Source organism: Triturus cristatus, chromosome 2_1 (assembly GCF_964204655.1).
Source record: "Triturus cristatus chromosome 2_1, aTriCri1.1, whole genome shotgun sequence".
Lineage (NCBI taxonomy): Eukaryota > Metazoa > Chordata > Amphibia > Caudata > Salamandridae > Triturus > Triturus cristatus.
Genome location: NC_140581.1, coordinates 462,049,684 through 462,070,045, shown reverse-complemented (window position 1 = coordinate 462,070,045; position 20,362 = coordinate 462,049,684). Strand labels below are relative to the sequence as shown.

Here is a 20,362-nt window from a genome sequence, read left to right as displayed (position 1 = left end):
ATTTAAATTGGCTGTTTGGATGAATCCTTTTTCCTTCTATCGCAATTCATGAAGGACTATTTCACATCTAAAGGTTATTGCAAGCATTACCCATTCAATTCTTGATGCCATGCATGCATTGTATACCTAAAGCAATCCTTTTCTTAGGTTTACCAGAAAGACCACCAGACTCTTAAATGAATCCTAACCCAGCACTGCCTTGAGAGTACTAAGGCTCAGTACTCCCAATTGAGTTGCTTCAGGGCAGCCACTTTTTTCATATCCCTGTCCCCACTTCTCCTCAAAGCCCCATTAGGTGTTTCAGTTTTTATTATAGGGCTTCACCGATCCCTGGCCTTCATTGAGGTGAATATGACGTTTGACCTTTGTTTAGATATGATCGTTCTGGTACCCCTGGCCGATTCTAGTGAGTTACATATCCCTACTAGGGATACACAACCTCAGCAAACATCATGGCAAGGTCAACACAGCAAGAATGTTCTTGTTTATTGACAACACAGAGGTCGCAGATAGCTGAGCAAAAACTCACTGAAACTGTTCACTAAAACTCTCTCACTGCATAGAGTCCCCTCAGAAACGAATGCACAGAGCAGCCATATCATAGCAAGTGTAGTATATCGTGTGACTCAGCCTGGAACCGAATCCCCATTAAATAAGACATGTAAACATTCTCAATAGTGAATTCTTTAGTACTGAGTGTACCAAAAGTTAGTCATCCCCTGTTGCTTTTCTGGGGGAGACCCATTCGGCTCAGTCCCCCAATGATGTCTTCATGGTGCAAGGTTTCCAAGAGTTCCTGCAGTTTCCTGAACGCACAAAGGTACACCTCTCAATTCCTGCCTGACAGGTGCTGCACCCTCCTTGAGTTTGATGTAGTGGACAAAGTTTTCAACTTTCCCAACCCACTGTTGAACACAGATAAATACAATTTGATAAATGTTTGTTTTCCAGTCCAGTTGCCGCCAGTAATGGATCAGGCAAAGAAGGATTCAAAATAATTTTCAACAATCGCTGATGAGCAAACTCCCCCATTTGAAAGCGTTACCATGGACATTCATGTTATTTATATTTTGATGTCTGCTGCCTGGGACACCAGTAGTAAATGAGGGTAGCCACCATAAATACTGCTCAGTAACTACTGACTGCCCCAGGACCTGAAGAAAAGGCTTGACATTGGTAGGCAAATAGTGTGGAATAAATTCCAGAGAAGCTGCGACGATTTACTATTTCAGATCAATTAAGAGGCAACTGAGCAGGCTGAGGAATTAGTGCTGAGGTCCCTGTCAGTAGGTGAGTTCTAGAATATGTGTAAGGTTAGGAACATTCTTTACGTTAATTTGCTGAATGATGATGCGTGCTTTGATACTGGGAAGCTGCTAGTGACATTCCAGGGTCCACATGGTCCTTCAACACTTTCTCATCCTGCAATTCCTGCTACCAGCCAGTGACCCACGCCCTACCCCTGTCTCATTCCAACAGTCTCTGATCGAGATGCTGTACAGTTAAAGGATTTGGAGGTGCAGATGGCCCAGCAGAGTTTAAGCAGAAAAGGTTCAGAGTTCAGAACCAGGCTGACAACAGGGTATGGGAAAAGAAAGAGTGAGCTATAGAATGGGAGGAGAAAGAATGGGATAGCTTGTTACTGAAGGAAAGGCTTGTCAATGACCTAAAGTTTAAAATTAGAGTTGGTGGGAAAAACTAAATGCAGCTCTAGGTGCTGCTAACCCACACCAAAGACCTGAAAGTGTCCATTAGGAATTGCAATATTGGAGGTAATGTTTTGGTGTAGCTGCCAAGCTTTGAGGTAGCATGTGAGATGCAGAAAGTGAGTTTTGAAGAAAAGGCAGTGGCTCTACTGAGTTACTTTCCCTTTAATGGTTATGAGGACAATCTTGAATTAGGTGGTCATGATCATGTGAAATGTGACTGCTTGAATGGTGCCTTGAATAAAAGGTTCGGACTTTCATGATAGACATGGATTCATGGGGTCTAATCTACTTTTGATTGCATTGTGCCTTGAAGGAAAACAATGATCAAAAACAAGGAACTGTGTACGTCCATGATGACAAATCACGTCTTGCACACTCTTTCTGCAGATCCCAAGCAGCTTGCAATCGCTAAGAATAATAGGGCAGCAAACAGACCAAGACAAATGGAATATGGTCAACTGGAGACTAGGACAGGAGAGAAACTCCCAGAGCACATCCATGCATCGATTGGCCATCATAATTTCAAGGGCTCCTGCCAGGACTAAAGAGCAAGAACAATTGGCCCTTAAATCAAGGCCTCGAAGGCTAATGAGGGCAAAGATGCCCGCTGAGTGGAGCCTTGATTGTAGTGAGAAAGTCCACATAAAAAACGATTGCACTTGATTTACCTTGTCTCAGCATCATCAGATTTCCAAATTGCATTTACACATTGAAGCAGGGTACACTAATGTTTCTGTGGAGATAATCAAGATGCCCCTGGGTGCTTGGGAGACAGACCCCGGGCTTCTCCCATTGGTATCTTCAAACACACACCAGTACTGCTACACTGTTTATATTGTTGGTAAATTGTCACTAATGCCCTGGATTTTAGAATCCGGGTGACCGTAGAAGGTCACAAGTCTGTGGACCTCAAGATACATATTGGTGATGTCTTAGAGTGTATGAGTTATGGAGTTAGGCTAGGGTTTTACTAACCCACTGCTACAGTACACCTTCCAGTCTGCATCCTTACTAATATAGTTGAGGGGGTGAACATATATTTTTTTTAAAATCCCCAAACACCTACTACAAAAAATCAATAGGGGTCCCATCCAAGTCAAAGATGCAAGTTTAGGTTGCCAAAGTCTCGGTGCCCAGACACTGTGGTTGTAGGCGTTAGAGACATTTTGGTGCAGTCAAGGGGAGCCCAGCTACTCCTCAAATTAGTTGTCACGCTTGTTTAATGTAGAGGAGCTATTGGTGCTGGAAATGCTTAGTACCCAATGTGCATTCCAGATGGGCACTAATCTACATAGGCCTGCATAGTATGTTACCTGAATATCGAATCTTAAATATCATGCTACGAAAATGTTGTAGCCAGACTATCAACTACTAAAATATTGTGAAGGTATGTGTTTTCTAGTATGCATAGATTTACTATACATAATCTCCACCTACATGGACCGTGATATTTTACGTATAGATATTTTCAAGGTACCTAGATGTGGACTTAAAAATAGTACATCTGCACTTACGCATATATACTTACCTTCATGATATCATAGTAGTTGATATTTTGGCTCACGCTGATGTACAATCAGCCTGCAAAGGTCAAACTGTTCAGCCTTAGCACTGTTGTATTTTGTAGGCAGAGCCTTGCAGAGGCAAGCATGAGACCTGTGGAACCCGCTGGATGCACTGGTTTATCAGGTTAAGCTGGTGAACTTGGATTTTGGATTGCGGTCAAATTCTTCAAAGTATGCTATCAATGAAACTAGAAGTTACTGTGATGGTTCAAATGTTTCTAGAATTGCAGCTCCCAATCTTAGCAAATGAGACAGTCCCCTAAGAGAAAGACTGAAGGACGAAAGCTTTGTATTCCTATATAGGGCCACACAGCCATACCACGCCATGGTTACCCCACATTTGGCCAGCTGCAACACAAGAGCCATGAATCTCCTGAAATAAGCTATGCTATTGGACAAATACCCCACCAATGCAATCAGGGTTGTAAGTTCAACAAGTTTAATTATCACTTCTGCCACCTTTTCCAGAACAAGGCTTCATCTGGACATGCCCATACTAAATGCTAAACCTGACATTTGCTTAATAAAATCCAGGTTGAGTGCACTCCAACGCTAATAACGTAAATATAAGAACATTGATAATCGTGATATCGATAAACTTGCCTTGGCCCACTTTCTCTAAGTCTTGAAAATGCCAAAGCTGCTTACTTTCAGAACATCATTTCATCACTAAAACACATCCTAACAGTCTCTCATGTACAATTCGTAACTTGACCTTCTCACCATGCTCTTTCATCAAAAAATCTACACTCTCACCCATTGACTTCACATCACACTTTTGCTCCAACATCATCCAAATCAAAAATCCCTTACTGCCCTCCACCACCATTCTTCCAACCACCCCATGTCCCACTACTCCACCATTCTCACGCTTCACTTCAGCTTGACCCATGAAACTCATTCCATTCTCAAATCGGCTAATTTATATTGCACACCAGTGGATCCATCTACCTCTTAAACTACTGTACCACTAACTGTTTTGTCTAAATCACTTCCCTGGTCAACTTTACTTTTTTTAACTCTGTCACTCCCGTCTAACTGGCATTTACTCACAGTTTTTTAATGAGCTGTGGTTTTACTTTTACTAAAATCCCACTGCAGACCTTTCCCCATTGCTTAGTAATATACTCCCTTTCTTTTCCAAGATACTGCAGTACCTAGTGTTTAAGCAAGTCATAATATGCAACAGCCTTCTCACCTCCTTCTTGTCACCTTATAATCTGTCTTTTCTGCCATGAATTTTGCGCATAGAACACACTCACTTGATGCTAACATAATTTCCTTCTATCCTTGTTGTTTGCAACTAATATGCAGCTTTGGACAATATGATCACCCCATATTACTCTCCTCCCTCAAAACCATTGGTATTAACAAGACGGCCCCTTATTGGCTTTACTCTTACCTACATGACTGTGGATTCACAGTGAAATGAGACTCCGAAATATCTCCACTGAGAACTCTTCTAGTTGGTGTGCCCAAGGATAAATTCTAGATCCTCTCCTATTCTCTCTCTACACCACCTCAGTGATGAGATCATCTCCTAATGTTGGTCTCGTCTATCATCTCTATTTAGATGACACTCAAATCTTCGTCGCTTTCCCCATCTTCCCTTTGCATATCCAATAATTAATTTAAAATTTTTTATATAGCGCAAACATGACCCTCGCAGGTATCAAAGCGCTTTACAAATGCTCATAGAGAAGAGACAAATAGAACCAGTAACATCATAGTTGATAATAAAACAGCATATGGCAAATCCCCAGATGAGGGAGGGATCACCACCATTGTTCACAATAACTATTCGTCGTCGTGTGCGGCAACAGAATGTTTGCGTGCACACGTTTCTAGCTTATGTGCACAACCGAGAGATGTATGTGCAACTAGGAAAATCGACTAACTACCGCTTTGAAGGTTGATAGCAAGCATTGGCAATGTCAATAGGTGTGGCTCATGAATGAAAGTGCCTCTTTACTCATTTATCAGTTTAGGTACTAAGGGGCATCTTATCAAGAAATGGCGTTAAAATTATCGCCGCTTTAGAGGCAGAAAACTGCCGCCAAAGCGGCGATAATGGGCTTGATAATATGCCCTTGACAAATCCCATAGAAGCCCATGTTCTGGTGTCAGCGTGGGCTTCTATTGGAATTCTCTGCGGCATATTATCAAGCCCATTATCGCCACTTTAGCGGCAGTTTTCTGCCGCTAAAGCGGCGATAATTTTAACGCCGTGCTTGATAATATGCCCCAGAATAAGTCATCATACATGGATTCTGTTACTCATTCTTACATTCAAGCATCTATTCATCACTGAATCACTCTTGCATTCACCCATTTACCCAACCACAATAAAATGCATGCACAAACTCAGCAACCTAGGCAAGAAATTAAAGAATAAAAACAAAAAAAGAAAAGTTATATCCTAATAATGGCAGACAAATGCTAGCAATAACAAAATTAAACAAAGCAGCAGGTAGCTGTCTTGCAATGGTGCTGTACATAGTGTATTGTTTTATAGTTACATCTGACAGCCACATTTAAAACCAACATGTTGCCCATTTTGCAATGTTAAAAACAATAAAACCTTATGGACACAATTCTTCCATGGTGGTCAGGTGGTTTAGATGCAGTGGCTGTAAATGTTGGTGGTACACTGCAGATGGAGTGAGTGAGCAACAAGCAAGAAGCTAGTTAGAACTGTCTTTGGAGGTGGGTCAGCCATTAATCATAAAAATGAGAAATGACCTGTAACTAGAACATGGAAAACTAAAGGACTTGCCCCCCAGCATTGGCACGGAAATGCACTCATTTTCAGGTGGCTGTGCACGTGTGGTCAGACAAATGTCACTCACAGGGCAAGAGAGTCAATGACTAAAGTGGTGTATATATACCAATGGTTTGCCTGTCAAACCTTCTCAAGAGATTCTAGAAAGAATGATTACAGTGCAAATTGTGTACCCCTAAGGTTCGTCCAAATGGTAATAAACACAATGGGTCAGATTTACTAAGATTTTACGCCGTGTTTGCATCACAAAGCACAAAATCTTTTTGTCCGATTTTCTTTCCAGCGCTGCTTAGCACTGGAAATAACGTGAAAGTAATGCGAAGCAGTGCATAGCACTGCTTCGCATTACTTCGCACCAAGGGGGCATACCGTGAGTGGTGCTTGGGAACCTCCCAAGGCTTCTGACGCTAAACTCAATTTACTAAATAAAGTAGACAGTGTTTACCGTCAGAAAATAGCGCACCCTTTAACCAGGCACTATGAAGGAGAATGCTTTTTTACTTCTTTATTTTCTGACTTTGCATGTGTGCTGGACTGTACAATTCTCATACAAAGTGGAAAATAGTTTTTAATTAGTCTAAGCATAGTATTTTGTACAGGAAGGGTATCCTTCCAGTACACATTCTATGCTTGACTCACAGAGACACACTTGCACTATGGCGCAAAGGTGTCTCCGTGGTGCACAGCAGCTAATTTCAGCGCTGGTGCTAGGGAGAGAGGAGGAGAGTGCCATATTTCAGTAAATCTGGTGCTGTCCTGCTCTCTCCTTCCCATGCAGTGCAGCGTTTGCAGCTGCTGCACTGCGCTGCATGAGAAATTGGTAAATCTGACCCACAGTCTTGCCTAAAAACGAACCTGTGAGATTTCATGAAACAAAATACGACTGGAGGCTTTAACAGGACGCAATAACAACCCACCCATAGTGGCCAATTGGTTTTAACAGGTGTATTTCATAATAAATAGATCAGGTCTACTGCTTGTGTCAGAATTTTTCATAAGAGATAGATCAGAGCTATGGTATATGAAATAACTTTTCCCAATGAACTAATCAGATCGATTTTGTGATAGGATCATCACTGTCATAGAGGCAGGCCAATTGTACTGAGCATAAGCTTTACTTTACTACAAGGCAACCATCAGTAAAATTGCAAACATATACAAAATTACAGTTGTCTAAAAAAAAAATTAAAAATCTCTAAGAAGGTCGAACAAGGATTAACCTAGTGTAAATCTTCTAAATCCACAGTTTATTCGAGTCAGATGCCAATACCAAAACCCTTGCCTACTACAGTAATCGGTGAAATTCCATGTAAGTATTGTAACAATCCCCAATATAGGCCTACTGGCTTTACAGATGCTTTCACAATAATCAAGCCAGTGCTAATGCCAGACATAACATCAAACATAACTTTTACCAGTGAACAAATCAGGTCTAGAGTCATTTTCCTTGGCTTCACGCCATAACCGGTATAGTGCGCAAAAGCTTATAACCAGTGGAAGTAAAGTTATAGAATTACCAATGTGATGAAAAACATCTGTTGATTCTCTCTCATTGTTGGTGACATCATTAGAAATCAGAAAGACCACAGCAAAGGATTATGATACTTGAAGTTTTCCTAAGCATTTGCAGACTATAAGCAGGCCCCTGGAATTTGGGGATTTGAGGTTGCAGCATTTTCTGCATATTTATGGATTTTTCAAATTTGCCACATAATCCATCATCTACTGCACAAACTGCAGATTTTAACAAAAAAAGGTTTATGTTTCTAGGGCAAACAGATAATAAGTTACTAATAATGCAGCGACACACGTTGTCACACAGCGGAAAAGCCCTTTGCAAAGATTGACTGGGTATTGAACTGGTGATCCCTTTTTCCAGACAGTGTTAATCTGTGCAAAAAAAACAAAATAAAGAAGCAGTAGTATCATACAATGTGCAGCATTGTGTAGCATAATTTAGTCTGGGAGCATAAAACCAGCCCGCTCCTCCCAATCCCAGCGCTTCTCTCATGTTGAGTAATAGTATCACCGACCTGAAAGAAGAGTCTTAATTTTTGCTAGGGGAGTAAAATAACTGTGTCACAGGGTGCCATGTGACAGCAGAGAGGTGTGAGGGGTTAGAAAAGCCTAGAGTAAAGAGGAGAGGACGCCGCTTGAGGTGAGATTGAGACTGGGGTGAAAACATGAAGCTTAAGGGGAACTTGGAGCCAAGCGAGAGCTCAGAGTCCGAGGGAGAGATGTGATTTTTCGGGGGCGCTTTGTGATTCTGGGGCCACCAGTGGTGTGTGATACGTTACTCAAATGGAAGAAGTGTACAACCGTAATGCTCTGCATTCTTATGCAGTAATGTACTCTTGCAGCCTTTTCCCTTCCACACTCTTCCAGGGTTCCCAAGTGTCCCAGAATGATGCATGAGCAGCTCAGCCCGTCTACGTCTTTATTTTGAATTCTGGGACTTACAGTCTTGAAGTAATGAAAGGATACATAGCACTTCAGGTCCCAGAATGCAAAGCAGAAACCGGCCTTGATGCGGCACTGCACATGGACCTGGGAAGCTTTAGACCTCCACGAGTCATGTCACCACTGCACATCCTGGCCCAACCCCACACAACCTCCCAGGCTGGGGCCAGGAGAGGCAGCTCTCGGGGGCTCTGTATGGAAGTGCAGAGCCTGGGGGGCGGTGGTTAGCATGAAGTGCAATGAGCCAGAGACAGGACAGTCCCAGAGGGACAACGCTTACCTGCAAAACATTTCTCTGAGCCTAGTCCTTGCAGACTTCCCAGCATGCATCAGTAGTTGCAGGCTGAAGGTGCTGTACACGGATGCTCTCTGGAGCTCCATTATTTGTTAAAAGCTACAGCTGAGGATTGTGTCACTTATAACCGTGTCGGGTCTCAAGACAAAAACATCAACATCGAAATCATTGGCCAGACGGTTACATTTCCTTTACAGATCTGTCCAAACACACAGAAACAATGCTGTGATTGCAAATATCCACCCGCAAAACAAATATATTAAGAAAAGGCCCTATCCATAGTAAATGTCAACTTTGAACCTCAGAAGGAGCTCCAGTTTATATCAGGCTGTTGTGAAAGGCCAGGGTTCACAAACCTCGTTGTCAGGCATGTCATCTTCAAACATTACCCTCATCAGCAAACTAGTGCTGTGCTGCAGAGGGCTGATCAAGAAACCTTTTCAGCCTGATCATAAGACGACAGGTACACCACAAACCACCGTCATTTTATTGCACCGCCTAGTGCTTCTGTACTAAACAATTTGGAAGTTAAGATGCCCCAAAATGTTTATAATCGTCCCCTGCGCTGCCCCACAACTTATCCCTGCTGGCAGTCACCACTGCTTCCAGACTATGTTAATATCTGACAACTGCCAAGGTATGCCTCAGGTTGGACTTTAAAGACAAAAATGCGGCTTTAAAAATGCATTTAACAGCACAGCTCAATCACTACGACTGCATTTCAAAGGCTCCAATTAAGCACTTCACAAGTGCAGAGAAATCCTTTGTGGTGCGCGGTGTTTGTAGGTCTTTGCGCGGAGAGAAATCTAAGTCTGCGCACGCGCTCGGTCGCGCAGGTTAGAGGGAACTATGATCACAATGTCAGGACCGGATAGATCAAAAATGATTACATAACAAGTGAGCTGTAGATGGAGTGTAATTGATGTGTCAAGAATAGTATGGAGAGAGGAGATCCTATGGTCTAGGGCAGAAATTTGTTCATAATTTGCACTTTAACTTTCTTCAAGGATCTACCACGTGGTGAAATTCAGCTTGCTGCAGCAGTGAATCAAAGAAGCTCCTCACAAATCAACAGCTTTCCATTTACTGATTCGAAAATTCCTCTAATGCGTAGATAATTGCGCTGGGCTCTAATTTTCCTACCGTCTAGCACCTGCTCGTGGATATCTAGTTTGGAGATTCATGCCTTCAGTTCGTCACAATGGTGAGACCCTCTGTCACCACTTCCTCAAGCGGTTCAACTATGTATCTCTTACAGCTTCACTGCACTTCAGCACTGGATAGTCCTCTTTCTAATCCCTATGGTAAATTTGCCAAAACAGAAGTTCTCTACTTCCCCTCCTCCTCCACTCACATCACCATTCTCACTTCTGTCTACTTCTGTTTTGATAGCCTGACCTTTGTCTCTCCTTTTCCAGAAATCTAGATGCACAGTTTAAGTATTCAATGTACATGTACAAGTTCCTTACTACCCCCCACAGCAGAATTATACTAGATTATGGCCATATAAAAGCATGTATAACATGTTCATATCTCTCATTCCTGACTCATGAGGCACTGATTGAATCCCTAGTACTTAATAAAGTACATTACACACCCCCTGCTAGTAAACTTCTTTCAATATATCTTCTCTCCACTAAACAAGATACTTAATTTCACAACCAGGACCTTATACAGGCATGCCAATCCTTTTTCTCATAGCTGGCTCTCTGTGAAAAACAGGGCCTTCTACAAGCTGTTGACAATTGAGTTCAAAGTAGTTCATGGTATTTCCCCACACCACCTCACTGACATCTTGACCTTACCATCCAGGAATCTGTGATTCTCAAACTAGAACTTAGTGGTCACACCAAAATCTCCATGTGTGGAAATACAGATTCTGGCAACTTCACCTTCTAGGCTCTAGCACTGGAACACACATATTCCTGACTTCCCTGTGCTTGACAAGTTTAAAACCAATCTAAAGAGGCATCTCATGTGTTTGGAGAACATGGATACATAAAGACACACCTCATGACAAAATGTAAATGGTCTAGCTTGTGTTTATATCATGTACTGTTGTCTGTTAATTTGTTTCACTAATCCCTGTGCCCAATTTTACTTAAAATGTAATATATACTCTGCAATCAAAGCTATGTAGCAGTGTAATCTTGTAAATAATTTCATTAATAAATACTAATATTGAACACACATTTGTTTGACAGATCCCTCCATCAAAATCAAATCATTGTTTTTCAGGTGCATTGGTTAATGAAAACAAATGGAGGCTATAACTACCAGATGCAGCGATCAGGACTATGATGCCCCTCATACAAGGCAGAAATTAGCTAAACATTTACTCACCTTCATATTCCTGATTTCAAATACAATGTCTTGTGGCATTTTACTAGACACCTTCTTGCACATAAACAACCAATGGATGCATTTTTCTCCTTCTATGTGTGCTGCAGAATACACAACACATAGAAAGAATAAAAAATTAGGAGAAATAAAGTTATTTCTCCTCGTTACACCCTGTTCCTGCACAAAACCAATAATTCCTACAACGGAGAAACCCTTGCACCATTGGTGAAAGGGTGCTTGTGTTGGCTCAAGGCAGCCAAAGCGGCCTCAGCGCAGAGGGAAAGGACCAAAATGTGCAGTATATCATATATGCAATGCATTCTGCCCTTTCCTTATGACTCAGGGCAGCAAAGCAAAGTGACGTAGGGGCATATGTATCAAACGATTTTGTATTCGCAAACGCTGCGAATCGCAAAAAAACAGCGTTTGAGAATACAAAATTGCAAAACGCGATGTATGTGACATCATCGCATTATTAAGGAATCGCTAATTTTGCGATTCCTTAATTTTGCGTAAGCATGTAAGGAATCGCAAATTGCGATTCCTTAAATGCTATGTAACACGCACCCAAGTTGTGCGAATTCTCCTTAAGAAATCGCAAATTACCACCAACTTCAAGTTGGTGGTAATTTGCGATTTCTTTGAAAAATGCAATTTTTGGCATTTTTCAAAGTGCCATGTGGCGCACATACATGCCCTTAGGGCATGTATGTGCGCCATATGCGCACACATGCTCATTTCAGGGGTGCATCAGGGTGTCATCATGACACCCTTGCACCTTTGAAATTATTCTTAATTTGCGATAAGCAAATTGCGATTCGCAATTTGAGAATTACTTCCCATTCATTCCTATGGGCCTCCTGGCCCATAGGAATGAATGGGAAGGTATTCCTTAATTGCGATTTTGCAATTTGCTAATCGCAATTAAGGAATATTAAGAATTCGCAAAATATGTGCGAATTTTTAAATACATCCCGTTTTGCAATTCTCAAATAGCGATTCTCAAAAAATCGCTATTTGAGAATCGCAAATACGGTTTTTGATACATATGCCCCTTACTGAGCCGCCCTACGTCAAAAACTTGTAAATGAGGGCCCTAGTCCCTTCTTGTTAGGTATCAACAGTAGACTGTTTTAGCTCTCTGACAGACATTTTGTAATAATCCATAAAATACTAACACATTAAAAACACTTTAGTATGAGAGATGAGATGTTCATGTACTATGCACTACTTCACCCGTGCAGAGGAAGTGAGTGTTTTGCAGAACCACTAAATGGAAAAGATCCTTCTGGTACTTTCCATTTTAAACTTTTAAGACCTTCCGTCATAGTCTATGATGTTGTTTTTTAGGTCGAGCCTGGGCAGTGCATGTGCTGCTCTGCAAGGCATAATGTATTTGGTATATGGGGTATCGGGGACTTTGGGCATGCCCAACGCTTCTGGTTGGTTAGTTGGGCTGCTTTTTAAAATTCCTTTTCCCTGATTGGATAATATTCTGCATCTGTCCCACTTTTCAGTGCTTAATTCCCTCCCAGCGGACATCACCAATTGATTCCTTTGGTTGGCCAGCTCAGGCCATCTCTTGACTCCTCACTTGTGCACCCTCTCCCCCTCACGTTCAAATGCAGTGTCCATCCATGTCGTTATCTGGAGGGGGAAAATGTGGGCGCTTTTGTACAGGCCACTGGCTTGCTGAATAACATCATGGGATCCCGGAGGTAAGATCAAGAAAGAACAAGCATTTGCAATGCAATAGGTTTCGCATTACTGAAAGTTTGAGCTATTGGCTTTCCGTAATGTGAGACCTATTGCATTGCAAATTCTTGTTGTTTACTGTGACAATCAGCACACAGTGCTTTCTGACATCACAGTTTATGAAAGGAGCAGGAGCCTCATTGTGATCAATGTTTGAAGATGTAGCTCTCCCCGCTGAACACCAATCATAATGGGACAGGTATTGTTGGAATGGAGCTTATGTCCCCTTTACCATAGTACTGAGTGGATCCCTGCTCGGTGATTGTTGTAGAAGGGAAAATTCCAGGCATGGAACCACCCACTAGGCCACTCTGGTTTTTGAAAGGTAAGCGGAGCAGTGCCCCCATGCATTAGCAATTGCTCCCTCAACCCACCGAGCTTCCCATCAGTCTTTCTGCCCATTGACGGGGAAATGCCCACTAACCACCAGATGTAGCCCCCACCTCTAAAGACCAGTCAGGCTTTGTGTCCCCAGGAAGACTGCAGGATTTACCCCAATCTGCCCTCCCCATGAAGGAGAGGGCAGGTGGAAGAAAGCCCAGTAGCCAGCGGGGTTTTTTGTTTACTTAAAGAATGGGGTTGGGACCATCCTCTTCTGGTATGGGACTGGGCTTCAACCATAATGCGCAGACCCTCTTTTTGCCCTCATATGGGGCAGATTGGGGGTTTTACCCCAGATCTCCCCTCTATACGTTTTTTTAAGGCATGGGGTGTGGTCCTGCCAGTCCTTGCATTGGGCTGTATACCCCACACCCAAAGCACAGAGTTTTTTGCCCTCCTGGTGGGAGTAGCAGATTGGGGGATTTACCACCTGCAGTTTATTTTTTTAATTTAATTTTTAATGTGATGGTGTGGCTTGTCCTGACATTGGACCACATTACCTATCCCTTGTGCCCATATAGTCTTTCTGATCCTCTGGGGTGACAGATCGGGGAATTTTCCTCCAATCTACTCTCCCAGGAATAAGATAGGCCACTAGGCTTCCAAGAATAGGGTAGTTAAAAACACACAATAATGGTGTGGGCCAAACCCATCCCAACACAAGGTTGCATCCACCACCACAAGTAGCCATACATTGTTTTGCCCCCATGGGAGGCAGATGGAGGAGTACCTCCGATCTGCTCTCAGCAAGGGGGCAGAAAAACTACTAGTCCTCAAGGAATAAACTATTTTTTAAACAAATGGGGTGGGGGCTAACTTGGCATCAGACATTGGGGAGAGGAGTTGGCCTAACGGCTAGGGCGGGCAACCTCGAACCTGGGGAACTGGGTTCGAGTCTCGGCAATGACGCTGAATTTCCTGTGATTCAGGGCAAATCACTTAATCTCCTCGTGCCTAACAATAATGAATGTGTCCTCATGTAATACAACTGGTGCTATGTAAAGCGCTCTCATACCGATTTGGGTCAAGTTTGTGCTAAATAAAACTCTGTAAAAAAAACATCATCTCGCACCCCTCTCACACATGCAGTCTTTGGGAAGACCAATTGGGTTTTACCCCCTCTCTGCCAGCCTGTATATCAAAACTATACACAAAGGAATCCCAATTTACTCTCACTGGCATTGGGCAATGACTGCAGTATTCGGGCTCAGGGTAGGCTGGCATCCAGGGAATCCTGCCATTCCTGGGAATTTGCAAAACCTAGAGACCCAGGATAATCCTGCATTTTTTCTTGTCCAGAATTTCGTTAACATCAAAGTATGGGTAAAAAACATTATTTTCCTCATTTATCTGAAAGAAAACGTGGGCGCATTCAGCCCATGGCCAAACTTTACCAATCTGCATTCTGACTCTTCTTCCTATTGAAACACTATACTCCATGTGTGGGTAGTCCAAACACACATCCAAAACTGTAACCATGTGAAGATATTATTGTCCAAGTTTTCATTATTTTTTGTTGCAACTGATAAGCCCTCCAACACAAGCGGGATACCGTTTACACTGGAGAAGTGTAGGCATGCTGGGTGGTAGGACTTTGGTGGATCCTGAAAGATTGTGGAAAGGCCCTAAAATGTGAAGAAAATTTGTAATTTTAGCCAAAGCTTGTTGTTTGCAGGGCACTGGGAGGTAAGAAATGTAGTAGGATCCACACAGGTTATGCCATATTGGACTGCACCTGATGTCTAGTTTTCAGAAAGGTCTGTCGTTGGCACGTTTCCTTGAGCACTGTTCAACCCTGAGCCCAAAAATGCTGCTATCCACATTGCCTACAGGACTATAATTCTGAGGAAAATTCTTGATGTCTCTCCACTGGTACGTTTTCGAGATCACCCAATAGAACACAGCCCAGAAATAGTTATTTTAAGATCTTCTTGTATTAAGGACTTAATGTGCCAACCCAAGACAGAAAACCAGCTGGACTGCAACCACCCCACATCCCGCTGAGCAATATTTGAGTGAGATGTTTTTCAGCTAATGATTCATTCTATGAGACATCACAGTGACAATTGTGAAATCCAAACACTCTTTCATTAAGGGAGAACACACTCAAGTACAGTCGGAAATAATAGATGTATTTTAAAGATTTATTTTAAAATCAAAGTACTCCAACATATTTGCTGTATAAATGAATAGGAATTCCATCCTCATTCTTCTATTCACTAAGCTATGGGTACTCACAAACATTTTCTAATGCACAAAAAGTATGGTCTGTGGTGTGATGAGGGCTGCCTTGATGCCAACAGGGTGAGGTTGGTGGTTTTAAGGTGGCCATAGGGGTGACCCCATGCAAATGGTGCAGACAGTGAGTTTTGAAGTTATTTTGAAAGATTTATTCCATCACTGCCCTTTAAATTAAGCCCCTAGTATCTAATAGAAATATACATTTAACAATCCTCTGTTATGCTGTACCTTAGTTTCTGTCCCTCTACCGCACCATGGGGTAAGCCTTCTGTGATTGCTGTTGCTACCTTTGCGAGTCAAGTGTACAAAGGAAGTAACCTGATTATTCAACTAGAATGAAATAGAATCTTACACCTCACAATTTCTTTATAATTTTAGTCTCTTATCTGTAATCATTAAGGGCCCAACTACGGGATTTGCGGTGCGAGGACGGGCGGTACTCCACCGCTGCATCCCCACACCGCTGAGAGACGTTGCCACCCTAGCACCAGATTACAAAATATTGGTAGTATGGTGGGTGGGCGGCGTGGCGTTCCCAGAGCGGTGATTCTTTCAAAGGCCTCACAAGGTTCCTGTATAGCATGGACTGAAAAGTCTGAACTGTGCAGGAACTGTTGTGCATGCACATGGGGGGACATGTTATGCCCTACAGCATGCATGTACGAGCGGAGGAGGCATAGGGAACCTTCTAGTGCCCCATTTGTTTCCTCTCCACCAGGGTTGACATGCAGGGGGAACCTCCATCTCACTGCTGGCAGACAGGAAACTCGCAATATTGCGGTCTCTGAAGCTATTGTGGCATGCCACCTCCAGGGAACGGCGTTTCCCTGGCTGTGTGGGCGGTCCCAGGGAAGTCTGTCTACCAAACTTGTAATGGGGCGGTCAGATCATTGTTGCAGCAGTGTCTGGGCCGCCACCGTCGCGCACACGCTTGTCTGGCCCATGCGAGTGTGCATGTCCTCATACGGCCAGACTCGTAATCGGGCCCTAAGAGTGCTTTTAAACAGTCTCAGTTCAGGTAGCGAGTAGTATTATAACAAATATCCTTGACAAAGACTCTCAACAAGACACAAACACTCATCTTCCACCGCTAGAAATGGGACAGTGGGAATGTTTTAGCTGTGGCACTAGGAGACTTGATGTTTATCATTGCTTTGTCACTTTGGTACAATACGCTGATTGTGAACTCTGTATTTAAAATCTGGAGAAGTTCCACAGCACAGTGGCATTTCGTTTGTGAAAGTAGTTCTTGAGTCTCTCCATCGGAACCACTCACACCTACGTTGAGGTGTAATGAGTAACATGGAAAACTATGAAATCAGAAGGCATGTTTTTTATTAATCTTGGCCTCCCCTTCTGACAAATGATGTGCTTTGGGTAATCACTAACTGAACATTTTTCTCCGCTCCTTTTTTAACGGAGATAAAGATTGAGACCTCTGTTGAGGAACTTAAATTATAAATATACGGAAATGTAATGAGGCCTTGGAGTATTTGCAGCTGCACCCGACTGAAGTGGTGTGTCAGACTATTGATAGTTTTATGTTTTTGGTTGTTAACTACAGGAGAATTGTTTGGAAATAAGTGTTTACCTTTTGAGCACCTCCTTATGTGAGATGTAAATGGCTAGTTGCATTTATAGTACTCACACAGTGCTGTTTTATATGTCTTGTATTTTATGGAAAGAGAGGAAAATAACTGTACTGCTTGTCTTTATGCACTGAGTCACTTTACTTATTGACTATAACTTGAGGTATTTGGATATATTGTATGGTCATTGATACACTTTTTATAATCATTCTCCTTCTTTTTTTTTATTTGTATGTCTGTTTTTAGATTTGTGCTTTTATGATCTGTTGCAAATTGAATAAAGACTTTTGAACTGAAACAGAGACAGTAAAAACTGAAATCAAACTAATCACTGGTAGTATGTGATAAGTAAACAGGAATGTAACACAACAACGATTTTACCTAGGGAGAGAAAACAAGTGTCATAGTTCCTCATAGTTGCCTTACAAAAATGTGGTGTAGTGAGAAAGTTAGGAATCTGGAAACAAGGCGTCCTGCACTGTTCTCACCTTGAAATTCAAGTTCAGGATGTTCACTGTACAAAACTGTCTTTTGTGCTTGATTTAATACACTATAAACTTTTCCATGTATAATAACATCATAGGCCACCCAGAGGCTGCACAGGACAGCTGACATGCCTCTTGGTTCTCTAATGTCATTGTTGTCAGTGCGGAGGAGGCAGAAATGTTTCTAATTCATGTTTCTAAACTCTCACTTTTAATAAATGCTTTTCAATGCAGGGATATAATCTGAAATACTAAGGTGAATTACATCTGCATGTTAATGAAATACACATTTTTTAATTTTGAAGAGACTTTATCATATTGTTATATGTAAGTTGCATGACAGCTTTTAGAAGGTGTTTCTAAAGATAAGTGGCGCTGCACAGCTTTCCTTCATTTCCTTTACTTGAGATAATATGCAAATAAATGCTTGTCCTTTTAACAGTTATCTGAATGTTAGCACTGAGTCAAGTAAACAGTAGCTCAGTACTGCTCTTTACCAGGGGTCCGTATGTAAATGTCAGGAGGAACGCAAGAAATCCTGGGCCTTACTGCACCTACCTAATCTTAGCACCATAGGGAAAGCCTTATTTGAATTTCTAAGATTGTTCACAACTAAATACCTGTTTGAACAATAAGACTTTATGTTCAGTATAATAGCAGAACCAGTTATTTTCATCTTGTGCTGGCGGCTGGGCTGATCAGCATAGCGAATGAAGGCTGAATGCCTTCTGCTAGCGTTCAGCTAGGTGATGCTATTCTGCAGGCCCTGTCTAGTCTGGGTCTCCTGGCACAAAATTCCTCTCTAACACTTCAAACCCTTTGCTTAGCTTATATAACATTATTTAGTTGTTGTTGAATCTTTCAGGATCAGAAATTAGCAGACAGAGGCCTTGTGCTCTTCCACTTATTTTCATTCAACAAGACTGCATTATTTGAACAATAATATTAATCAAACAGTTTTATCTGTGTCTCATGAAACTTTGTTAACAACTCAATAACTATTATTTAGAACAGAACAGTAAACTCAGATTAAATACCGTGAATATATTTGAGTGGACTGGATTATAATGTGGCAGAGACAAATGACATAAAATAAATGTGCATTCTATATTATTCACTCACATTCACATCTAAACAATTAACATGTGTAACCTAAAAGGGGGATTCCTAGAAGAGAAAAAAAAACATAATAACCACAGCACAGCATTACATTTAGGGACCTTTCCTATTAGGGATGATTATCCCAACCAAACAAGTGAAGTACTATTTCTTATGGGATAAGTTTGGGAACACAGAATAATAGAACGTGATTCAATCTATCTTTGGCTTCCAAATATAGGCCAGAATAGAATAAAGAACACTTTTTGGATATTGCTCTCAAAATCAGATGCTACTTTGGCTCACTCTAAATTCAGAGTTGTACAAGTTACCACTATTCCTAAACTCACACTATAAAATGCATAGCTTTCCTTCTACCATTTCTCATTCATAGATTTTACCTTATAAATGTTTGCATGTTTGGGATACAATGAAAAATATTTGTAAGGTGCAGCTCGGTTGTTGGCTTTCGGTGTTGTATGTTTGATTATATATTTGCTCTATATATCACTGTGAATGAAAGAATATGATGAACGTAATGGTATGTTACGTTTGTGAATCGCTCATTGAGCCTAAAAATAACAGATAAAAACATTATCACATATTTCTATATTTCCTGCTTAATTTCATAGTTTTTTTCATTTCAGTGATGATTTTTTCGGGGAAATTAATGAGCAATCAACACAAATGGCCAATTGTTTCTTAATTTTGTCTGCTTTTCAGAAATGTATATCTTTGGGTTCACCCGTGGGCTTCACACCATTTTCTACCACAAACTGCAAGTAGGTAGTAACAACAAAAATAAGTAATATTGACTACAACCTAAAAAATTGCCACAACTGAGTGAAGAAAATAATATTTTTACAACTCTGCCTGTTTCTGAATGTTGGCAAGAGGGTGTTTTTAGCACAACAAATCTTTTGTGGATGCCACTTTCTGAAGAAAAAACAAACGTACACTTTCTTTCGCAATACTTTTGCCATTTATTTAAGAAAAGTAAATTTTATTACATTTTAGCTATTTTCTTGGTTCCCCCAGAGCACTCGAGGTGGAGGGAGAATGCCCAGCACTTAAGGGGTTAATATGTAGATAGGTTCTGGGCCATCCCATTCAGTTATTGCTTTGATGAAGTTTCAATCCCCTTTTTGAAAATCCCACTGTTAGCATATCTAGAATGGGGCAATGATTCAGCCCCTTCAGCCATTGCAATCAGCCAACAGGACAGTGATTTTGTGAGCGGAGCGTCAATGACTGGCTTACTTTCGAACTGCGTGTCGGAAAGGGACAGCACCATAAGGGAAGTAATCCCTCTACCCACTACCAGAAGATTGGCTTTCCAGGTAGCTGATGTGTGCTCCAAGGCCAGTGATCCTTCAGACAACTATAAGGCTCCCAAAAAGATGCAATGTTTTTTATATATGTATTTCATATATATATAATTTATGGTGGGAAAACATCCCATGGCTCTGTTATTCCTATTTCATATTGAGAAAGTGCTCACTCTAAGATGGCCACTGTAGTCTCACTCAAACTCTTGCAATGCTATGGGGCCTGAGATCATTATCCGTTGGCTCTTTCTCAACAACAGCATAACGGGCAACGCTTGGACTACGCACCCACTGACTACACATAACAGTACCCTACAGATACAGGCACGGT

General features: G+C 41.7%; 1 protein-coding gene across 1 annotated transcript in view; it reads right to left on the bottom strand.

Moving 5' to 3' along the window:
• Positions 1 to 770: 770 nt before the first annotated feature.
• The window catches only part of LOC146865477 (uncharacterized), a 47,380-nt gene continuing 27,788 nt past the window's right edge, over positions 771 to 20,362 (bottom strand). Inside the window, exon 3 of the mRNA XM_085640153.1 lies at positions 771 to 905. Within this exon, the coding sequence (XP_085496279.1) occupies positions 771 to 905 (135 nt within the window). The remainder of the gene's footprint in view (positions 906 to 20,362) is intronic.